General features: G+C 47.8%; 1 protein-coding gene across 1 annotated transcript; it reads left to right on the top strand.

Annotated features, from left to right (window-relative positions):
* Window positions 1–4,361: 4,361 nt before the first annotated feature.
* npbwr2b (neuropeptides B/W receptor 2b) lies at window positions 4,362–7,161 on the top strand. The gene is made up of 2 exons (XM_086213084.1): window positions 4,362–4,523; window positions 4,881–7,161. Exon 2 carries the CDS (start codon window positions 5,736–5,738, stop codon window positions 6,750–6,752), a length of 1,017 nt encoding a protein of 338 aa, XP_086069210.1. The 5' UTR covers window positions 4,362–4,523; window positions 4,881–5,735; the 3' UTR covers window positions 6,753–7,161.
* The last annotated feature ends 3,468 nt before the right edge of the window (window positions 7,162–10,629 follow it).

Here is a 10,629-nt window from a genome sequence, read left to right as displayed (position 1 = left end):
CAAGCTGGCTTGCTCTCCCTGCCTCCCCTCCCATGAACCAGTCTACCATCCAGTCCCCCATCAAGCTGGCTTGCTCTCCCTGCCTCCCCTCCCATGAACCAGTCTACCATCCAGTCCCCCATCAAGCTGGCTTGCTCTCCCTGCCTCCCCTTCCATGAACCAGTCTGCCATCCAGTCCCCCATCAAGCTGGCTTGCTCTCCCTGCCTCCCCTTCCATGAACCAGTCTACCATCCAGTCCCCCATCAAGCTGGCTTGCTCTCCCTGCCTCCCCTTCCATGAACCAGTCTACCATCCAGTCCCCCATCAAGCTGGCTTGCTCTCCCTGCCTCCCCTTCCATGAACCAGTCTGCCATCCAGTCCCCCATCAAGCTGGCTTGCTCTCCCTGCCTCCCCTCCCATGAACCAGTCTACCATCCAGTCCCCCATCAAGCTGGCTTGCTCTCCCTGCCTCCCCTTCCAGAAGCTTCCTTCTTCAGCTGTTATTAACATTTCCATGTTTCCCACATTTTGTATTGTAAACTGTTTTCTTGTCTGTAACAACATCTCCTGCACGTCTGTCCCTCCTGGGTGAGGGATCCCTCCTCTGTTGCTCACCCTGAGGTTTCTCAGATTTTTCCCTGTTAAAGGTTTTCTATGGAGTTTCTCCTCAGTCGACGTGAGGCTCTGAGGGCCGAGGATGTTGTTATGATGCCATGAAGCCCTTTGAGACAAACTGTTTGTGAAAACGGGCTCTACAAATAAAATTGCCTTGTGTGTATAAATTCCTGCACAGAAAATAAAACAGACCGCAAATGAACAAAACAGCAACAGTAAAACAGCACCGATAAAATTCTCATAATATCATCTCTGCATATCACACAAAGCACTTACTGCATGTAACACATTCTGCACACACACACACACACACACACACACACACACACACACACACACACACACACACACACACACAGTGGTAAAAGACAATTTCAAGCACTGCATCATCCCTGCAGCCTCAAGCAGCATTGTTTCAAAGCTAGATCGAGGTAGGAACTCCACATCGTGTCCCTGAGGGAGGGAAGGAGCTGGTGGAGGTGGGATGGATGCTCATTACCCTCTGAACTTGCCCAAAACCAGGCTGCTCATATATCGGCTGGAGGGGCCGGTATTTCTGCCTCCCCATCGCCTTCATGGCAGTGTGCACCAGGCGAGCACGCTTAGGTTTGGGTCACTGGAAAAAAAACACCTCACACTGAAAGAATTTCCTGAGACTTTATCATTTGTAAGCAACGTGCTTGGCCTGCAGCTTCCTGGTTTCTGCTCAGTCACTGAACTCCTGCTGCCACCGAGCAGCACCTGAAGCTCACCGGCTGTGTGCGGGGAGCCCTGTGCTTTATTAGGTTTTAATTCTACTGGGAAGTTGTTATGCTGACATCTCATAACTGACCAAGCTCTGTAATACAAACTGATGCTGTAAGCGAGAACACAAACAAAATTTGGATATCGCACAGTCACTGACGGGGAGCGGACGCCACGCAGCTGCACCGGGAGCCCGCTGATGATCACAGGTTGCCTGTAGCGAGCCTGGGTTCCCTCATACGAACCCAAAACATGATCAAATGTTTCTGCGCCTGAACCACTAGACCAGGATGAACCTGCATCAGAGGGTTGGAACAAACGACTTTCAGAGCTGCATGAGGACTTGTTGAACGTTTCAATTTGAACCCATGAATAAATACTCAGACACTCGACTAAGAAGGTCACAGCTCAGTGGAGGGTGCTTGGACTCTTTATGAGAAAAATATCAGTCAGTGTCATAAAATTGGCTTGTTTAGAAATGTTGAGGCCCCAAACATTTGGGGGGTTTTTAATATAAAAGATTTTTCTGACACTGACGCAAAAAGGAACTGAATGAGAGACAATGGGCCTACCTGAAAAGAAATGCAGTTGAAGGGAGAAGACAAGAGAAGGGCACTCACCTCGAAAGGAACTGAAGAACCAATCCAGTGATCCCTCACTCTCAGACATTCAAACAAGTGTTGGAAACCAAAGAGGCAGAGAAGCACGAAATGAGGCAGCATTCAGAGAGCAGCAATTTGATATTTCTTGCTTGGCGGTTGGACCGCTGGAATCTTCCAGACAAAAGCTCTGTCACACTAGAGAGAGCAACAATGTCTCCATGCTGGTGATTCACACTCCTCCTTCGTTTGAACATGTCCAGATGCCAAAGCACCTCTCCTGCAGCTGGACCAGCTGACTCACCTCTCCTCACCCGTCTCTCGGCTGAGTGAACTTGAGTTAAATTGTTCATAAATGACATTCATGCTGGAGGGACAGCCGGGTCAGCAGTGTTTTTCACATTGTGAAATGAGTATGAGTCAGTGTCTCGTATGCAAGAAGTAAGACGGCCAGTGTCCAACCACTTCTTAAAAACTCTGCTTCTGATCGATCTGAGCGAGTGAGTTCTTACTTTCCAGTCTAAAATCCCCAAATCAATCAATTGTTGGAGGTCAGGATCAGTAAAAACAAGCAGTGACTGTGGAGTTTAAATTGATGTTTAGATGAAAGCTCGAGTGGATCACAGCATCACTCCTGCTAGGCTGGGAACACTGGTTCACCAGGACGGCCCTCCAGTGGTTCTCTTAACTTTCAAACACGGCACGTGTTACGTCTGGTGGTGGATTCATGGTTTCAAACCTTATCTATGGATGGGGTGCCACAGGGCTCTATGTTGGGACAACTTGCATTATGACGAGGTGCCCCGATGCCGCGGTGACAGCTGCATGTGTGAGGCATTGGCTGTTTGTGGGTTGTTCATTTTTTTCTCTATTACCATTAATCTCAGGAACAATTTAAGAGAATATTTTCAATTTTGGTACAAGAGTCCAGTGGGACTCAAGGATGAACTGAGAAGATTCTGGTGGACAAGATTCAAAGGTCTAGGCACTCACTGTCACCTCAACAAATTGGATATGAATACATGTCTGGAAAGTCTTTAGGCAGTTCCTTCAATTTGCCAAAAAGTCCACTCGTCACTCAAGGTGTGATACCCTGCTGCAGAGCATGTGCGCTCCCCCTCCCTTCCTTGTTTTCTCCTTGGGGGGGGCAGGCTCAGGCAGCGGCAGCGACACACACACCTGGAACTCATCACTTCATCCCCACTCAGCTTAAACACTCCTTGCCCGATCGTTACAGTTAACCTTGCGGTAACTTAGGAGAAAGACCAACTCCAGTTCCCAGTGTTGTCACTGTGCTCTCCTTGTGTCTCCTTGCAACTAACTATCGTTCGCCTGTTCCCCAGAAGATCGCCAGCCCCCAGCCACTGCCACATCGGGCCGCTCCAGCCCGATCCCCCTACTCTCATTGTCCGCCACCTGCTTGTCTCCATTCATCTCCACGCCTCCGCTCCCCTGTCTCTGGACCCACTCTCTGCCTCGCTGCCAGGATCCCCTCCTCCCCTCCCGCTCCCTACGAGCCTGTTCCCCTCCCGCTCCCTACGAGCCTGTTCCCCTTGCCATCCATCTCCCTTCACCCCCGTTACAATAAACTTGAAGTCATTGTGCAGCACTGGCCATGTCCTCATTACCGCTCACCTGTTAGCACACAAGGATGGGCTGATGGTGGTCCCCAGTCACTGTGCCAGGCATGCAGTACAGTTCCATACGACTCTAAGTACATGTAAGAATGTAGTATTTCTAGTTTTCTCCTTATTCTGCACCACATCATTGAACTGCACATTTCTTTTCGTTGTTACAAATACAACCTTCAGCAGGCTGCTTTCGGCCGCCCTGCAGTGAGATGTCAGCATCTGATGCTTTGCAGGTACACAACTTTTTGTTTGATATCACACAACTGTTTCACGAGGATATGTTGCACTCATAATAATAATAATAATGATAATGATAATGATGATGATATAACTATTATAATAGTCATAATTTAGACTCTTGAGGCTCCTGTGCTTTGTTGAAAGGTGCAGCTTGTCTTGAAATTCTAACACTACATTTATGGCGTGCAGTGCAGTGAGAGTTACTCCAACTGCAGAATGGAGACATCATCCAGTATTGTGACGGCGGAAGGATCAGAAGAACGTGCAAAGCTGAAACGCCACACAAACGCCTGAAAGTGTGGCACTTAGCAGTTGCGGCGGCAGTGGGGGGGGGGGGGGGTCACTTTGTCACGAGAAGAATGCTTTCAACGGAGATTGATGCGAGCGAGGCTTCACGGACCATAGGAGTGACTGACACACACACGCGCGCGCGCGCGCAAATCTTGGAATGACGTCCTTCAAGGAGGAAGAGGGAATGGGTGGGGGCCGAGAGAGAGAGAGAGAGAGAGAGAGAGAGAGAGAGAGAGAGAGAGAGAGAGAGAGAGAGAGAGAGAGAGGCGCGACTCCCAAAGATGTAAGACGCAGAGACAAGTGACCTGAGCCGGGCCAGAGGAGGTAGACCCAGCTGAACCACCTGATAGGCTACACTGTCATGTCAGAGAAGTGATTTAAGACGTTAACTTTGATTGTTTATTCACTGATGTGCAATAAACAGTAAGTTTCTTCAGCTTATCAAATCATTTTAAACGGGAACCAGGTTTTTAATGTTAAACTGAATTATTTTTGAAATTGTAAGTTAGGGTTTTTAGAGACGTGACTCATGTCTTCATTGGTTTTGCTTGTGCCTTATTATTATTCGTCTCCTTGAGCAAGAAATCCTTCGATAATTGAAAGTCTGTTTTTTTTTTGTTAGTATTTTTGCGTCATTGGTTCCTGAGAGCGTTCCTGTCCTCTCATTGATTCAGCTGCGTGAGACACGGGGTCCACGGGAGCGCGGACCTCTCTTACCCCGGTGATGCCTCAACGCTGTGCAGGACAATTAATTAATGTCCACGTCTCTCTGTTGTCCAGATTTCGTGATGCGCCACTCGTGCGTAAAAGCCTGGCACCGTCTCCGAGGCGCGCAGGACGCACCGAAAGAGACCAGCGCTGCCTGGAGCCATAAATGACCAGCGAATCGCTTCAGATGGACACGTCAGACCTCCAAGACGCGTGATAAATCCACGGCGTCGTAGGAGGCGAGCATCAGAGGAGCGGAGGACGGTTCTTCTGAGGGGACGAGCGCGGCTTCGGCAGCAGGATGTGACTTTCATGCTTCTTGGAGGGAATTTGAAGGACTTAATCCGAGTGGAGATAAACGAACCACCGCTGTGAGAATCGTCTCTGACAGAAGTGGATTTCTTAAAATGCGCGGGAAAATGGGAAGAGGGCGTTTTGTGCGCATTTGAAAGACTTAAAACCAATCCACATTTCATGTCTTCGACTTCCCCTCTCAGAGGAACCACATCTGACAAACTTGTTTGACAATCAAAGGATTTACGTTTCTTCCAACTGTCCGCGAGAGGTAAGAGCGCTCGTGCACTCTTCGTGTCATTGATCAGGGAACAGCCCAGAGACAGAAGCAGTCACGCTGCTCCTTCAACCACTGAATGGACTCTTGTGACCTGGTTAGTGACCAGCTGCTGATGACTGCCCCTGATGAATGCCGTGGTCAGACCCTGAGCTCCCCTCCTCAGACCATGGAAGCTGACCCCCCTTTCCCTGAAGTTTGCATGGCTGACGTGAAAGACTCAGAGGCAACAGAGGGAAGAAGTTTAGAAAGGAAGACAGAGACTCTGATGCTTCTCTAGAATTCTGTTCAGCGTTTTTTGAGTGCAGTTGGTGGTCATTTTCTATCTGTGAACACAGACTCTCCTCTCCTGGAACATGGAGAATGTTTCTTTCCTCGCCGGCGCTCCACCAGTCTGCAACGACTCGGTAGACCTCTTCTCCCTCACGTCAGGGAACCGCACCGACCTGAACTGCACTCCTCCTTCTGAATTTTACTTCTTCGCAGACCTCTACGTCATTCTGCCCGTCATCTACTCCGTGATCTGTGCGGTGGGACTGACAGGCAACACAGCTGTCATCTACGTGATCCTCAAAGCCCCAAAAATGAAAACCGTCACCAACATGTTCATCCTGAACTTGGCCATCGCTGATGATTTGTTCACGCTGGTGTTGCCCATCAACATAGCCGAGCTCCTGCTGCACTATTGGCCTTTTGGGGAAGTTTTGTGCAAAGTCATCCTCAGCATAGACCACTACAACATCTTCTCCAGTATCTATTTCCTGACTGTTATGAGTATTGACCGCTACCTGGTCGTCCTGGCCACGGTGAGGTCAAAGCGGATGCCTTACCGCACCTACCGAGCCGCCAAAATCATCTCATTATGCGTCTGGGTTCTTGCCATCCTCATCGTCATGCCTTTTACTGTCTTTGCTGGCGTTTACGTCAACCCGGACGGGGGGAGAAAGAGCTGTGTGCTCAGCTTCCCCACCCCTGAGAGTCTATGGTTCAAAGCAAGCCGGATCTACACTCTCATCCTGGGCTTCGCCATCCCGGTCTCGACCATCTGTATCTTATACACCATGATGCTCTACAAGCTGAGGAACATGCGTCTCAACAGCAACGCGAAAGCGCTGGACAAAGCCAAAAAGAAAGTCACCATAATGGTGTTCATCGTCTTGGCCGTCTGCTTGTTCTGCTGGACGCCTTTCCACCTCAGCACCATCGTCGCTCTGACCACGGACCTGAGGACAACGCCACTGCTGATCGGGATCTCCTACTTCATAACCAGCCTGAGCTACGCAAACTCCTGCCTCAACCCGTTCCTCTACGCCTTCCTGGATGACAGTTTTAGAAAAGCCTTCAAGAAGATGTTGGAATGTAGACCGGCCTGAATGTACGACGCATGAAACCTGTCGTGGAGGTCTTGCTGGGCGAGGACAGACTGATAGGAAATGGAGGAGAAAGACTGTCTGAACCTTAAGACTTCCGATTTGATTCTTGGCTTTGTCAAAGCCACGAGACAGAAGAGTTTGCACGCGATCCCTAAAAAAAAATGTCTTTCATCTCCAGAAATCATGTCGAATGATTGATCCTGCGTGGGTGAGGGGGAGGTGTCTGAGTGACTCCTGGGACTCCACGATTCATCAGCCTCCTCTGAATAGAGGAGATCACCTGAAGATGTAAAGCATGAACATCCACGCACAACCAACTAGACTCGCACACGAGACACTCGCTCGTTTCCATCGTGCCGGTCAGAATACGCATGATTGTGTGATTTCCACCTGCTGTAATTAAACATGGGGGGGGGGGGGGGGGTCAGCATGTGGACTCTGTTCTTCTTTATCAGAGGAGATCTGCCAGCTCCAGGTCGCCTGAGCTGGAGGAATCAAATCAAAGCTTGTCTTGAGGTTACAGGATGCTTCAGTTGTTTGTTGTGGCGCTCAGGAGGAAACAACAGTTCGCATGCAGGACTGTAATCTCATTTAAGAACGAAAATGTTTTCATAACCCGCAGCTAAATCAACCCTTGTCATAATGGCCGGAGAATCCAAGACATTTTCCTGGAGATTGTAATTAAAATATGAGGCCTTTGTCATGTAAAATCCAATTATGAGGCCACAGGCTGACATGGCGGACAGCTAATAAGAGCGTCAGCGTCTGCTGTGTGGAGAGAAGCAGTTTGACTTGGCAGTTGTTCTGTCGTGGAGTTGCAGAGAGGAAACTGGTGAGAATTATTCACAAACGGACACATGAACACCTCTTTTCCTTTAAATGGTGGCGTGTGTCTGGCAAAAGATGCCGGGGGAATGAGATACTAGACTTGTGCAGCGGCTGGAGGACGACATGTCTGCGTTCTAGGTTCTAGAAGTCCAGTTTGAAGATAGGACCTGCATGAACAGCTTTTAACGAGAGACCGTTTGAGTTATGGCAATATTTGGATGAATGTTTTATTTGGTTTTGTTTCTTCTAAGAATGTAAATGTGCATGTAAACAACCCTGACAACATTACTGTGGCCTGACGTCACACAGGCCTGGGACAGGAGGGCTATGTACAAACGTGTCTCTGTTTCGCAGCACGCATCTTCTTCCTTGTGTGAGTGTTTGTCGCCCCCTGCTGTCGATAACTGGGGGCTACCTACTGAAGCAGACTGCAGAGGAGAGTTCCTCATCACAATTGAATTCTTAAACGTGTCTCAGTGTACGTGAACACTCGCAAACACAAACATAAAAGTTCCACTTTCTTTGAATGTCACGGGAAGTTTTTCTTTTTGAATATCAGCACGTCATCGGGACTCACGGGACGACGGACACCGTCAGATTCAGCTTCTTTTTAACGCAAATGACCAGTCGTCAGTCAAAGAAACGTCGGTATTTAATCAAACTTGTCAGATGTGTGGACAACATATTTGTTAATTTATTTGTAAATGTCCATTAATTTGGGTTTTCATTTGATTTAGATGCTTATTATGAAATGGCGAGGGATAATGTTTTTGAAAAAGGGTTTATTTAAGTGTCTTTACCATTATTTGGATATGTGGTTGATAGTTTGTTAATGTTAACAAGTGGTTGGTAAATCCTATCGAAAAATATAGCTGTAATTATTCATTTGTTAACGTGTAAGAAGGTTTACATAAACTTGTCTTTTTCACAGTTATAATAGCCAGTCAAAAATTATTTTAGGTATTAAATTAAGTTTGGATAAATAGATGTTTATTAATGGTGATTATTACAAAAAAAACCTGCCAGAATGAATACGTGGAAAATATGAAATCGAAACTTGTTCTTTGTAAACTTCATGTGAGGAAGCTGGAAAGTGATCGTTTGATTCCTCCAAAGTTGCTCCGCGCGGCGCCGCAGCAGTGTAATGTGGTCATGATTTCTCGACTGTGCGGTGATGCTTTGAGGAGCAAACTGGCTGAGACATTGCAGGGAATCTCTCTTCTCCTGCTGACGGCGTCCACATTTCTGGAGCCTCTGTTGCAGCTGCCGCTTCTCCAAAGTGCTGAACAAAGCGCTGTAAATATGAGCAGCCACCTCGCCAAGATGTTTACGGAGAAAAAAACCCACACTACAACCCAAAATGCCTCCACTAGTTTGGTTGTTTCTTACAGACCGATAACTTCTAGCCCCTTTTTCGAGCCATGAGTCCCAGGAAGTATTTGTCCTGCAACTGGAGAGGTTCCCTGGATCCTCTCGTCTGTGTTTCAGCCTAAAGCCTCGGGCCGAGGAGAGCAGGGAGGCCGCTGACTCTCAGGCAGGTCGCTGTTTCTGACTCCCTCATCTTTACGATAAACAGCTCATGAAGCCTGGACCTCGTTGCTGGTCGCAAATGTTCTTGTTGATCACTTTATCCATATGATGGGACCCCCGTCTGTGCGCTTCCTGGGGCTTCATATTTGTTCCTGTGGTTGACCTGAAGGCAGGTCCTCCAGCGGCTCCCTGTTGGGAGCAGGGCACTGGTGGATGACACCAATGCGCCGTTGTTTCAGATGGAACCAACATGGTTCATAAAACTGCCTTCTCTCTATATATACATTTTTCTGGCTTGGTCTTCTTCTGTAACTGCTTGTTTCTCCTCACTGTAACATTCCCATCACTCAATCCAATTTCATGCTCGTTTCTCCCACATTCAGATTTTCTTTAATCTTGATTTGAAGCTCTCTGCTTGAGTCAGAATCTCCCCCTGAAGCTGGAGCTTTTTCTTCTCTCATCATCATCATCAGTTGTGTGTTGCGCTGTATACTTGGATGTAATAGTACAACTGATTTATTTAAAATGTTCTTTTAAATGTTGTAAATCGTGCTGATGTAACGCCTGTCAGACTCTGATGACTGTGACAGGAGCAGAAGGCTTTTCTGCCGCATTTCCTGGCTGGTTTGGCAAACCAACCGACAAAAGCCAAGCTGCTTTCCCAGAAGACGTCAGCACGGCGCCGACGGCACCACGACCACTTATTCTGACATAAACATGCTGTAAAGGTCAATGTACAAAAGAATGTGTAGTCCAATCATTAAAATATCGCACAACTGACAAATGATATAAAATCTGAGTTGATGGTTTATGCACTACGGTCGTTTCTGCATCCTGTAATTCTACTCCATGATTATCTTCTTATTTTAGATCCGTTGCTTCCTGCTGAGTTTATTTCCCTGCTGTACGCCATGTGCGTTTCACTTGATGAGATAATCTATTGTCAGACAACCAATGTGCAGACACTTTGAGAACTCTGTGCAGAAACAGACTCGTTCTAAAATAAATGGATGACATCACATGCGGGTGAAGGGTGCACGCATCATCAGTACCACCAGTGATTGGGGTCAGTGCCGAGGTCTCCAGAGAGAATCTGTACACGGACCGATCCATCAGCTGTCAGCGGGAGAGCAGCAGGGTGGAGGTCAGCGAGCATCTCCAGCAAATGATTCAGTCTTAATAACCACTGGTATTCATAGTGTGCTGCTGGGCGGCAATGAATGAAGCCGGGCCGGTGCTCACCACAGGCAGGAGTCCTCATGAATGAAGGTCTAACATCAAGACTCCTGACAGCCGCAGCCATCAGGAGCTCTCTATTAAAATCAATGTGAATTATCAAGAGTCGTGAAACTGAGGGATATTTTCAGAAACCCATAAGACAGGATATTCCACAATATCCAGCTGATACTGCACAGCTTTTTAAATCTACATTTTACCTCCAAGTACTGCATAAAACCTCTGTGGACACAGAGCTCAATAGAATCCTGCGGCGATGAGGTAGTAGTCCAACCGGGAGTTA

This window comes from Aulostomus chinensis, chromosome 9 (genome assembly GCF_037954235.1).
Source record: "Aulostomus chinensis isolate RoL2024-O1b breed Wild chromosome 9, RoL_Achi_v1.0, whole genome shotgun sequence".
NCBI classification, from domain to species: domain Eukaryota; kingdom Metazoa; phylum Chordata; class Actinopteri; order Syngnathiformes; family Aulostomidae; genus Aulostomus; species Aulostomus chinensis.
Note: the sequence above shows the minus strand (reverse complement) of the source record. Positions and strands in the feature narration are given on the sequence as shown.

Coding starts and splice junctions, on each gene's coding strand:
- npbwr2b (XM_086213084.1), top strand. CDS start 5,736: ATGGAGAATGTTTCTTTCCTCGCCGGCGCTCCACCAGTCTGCAACGAC.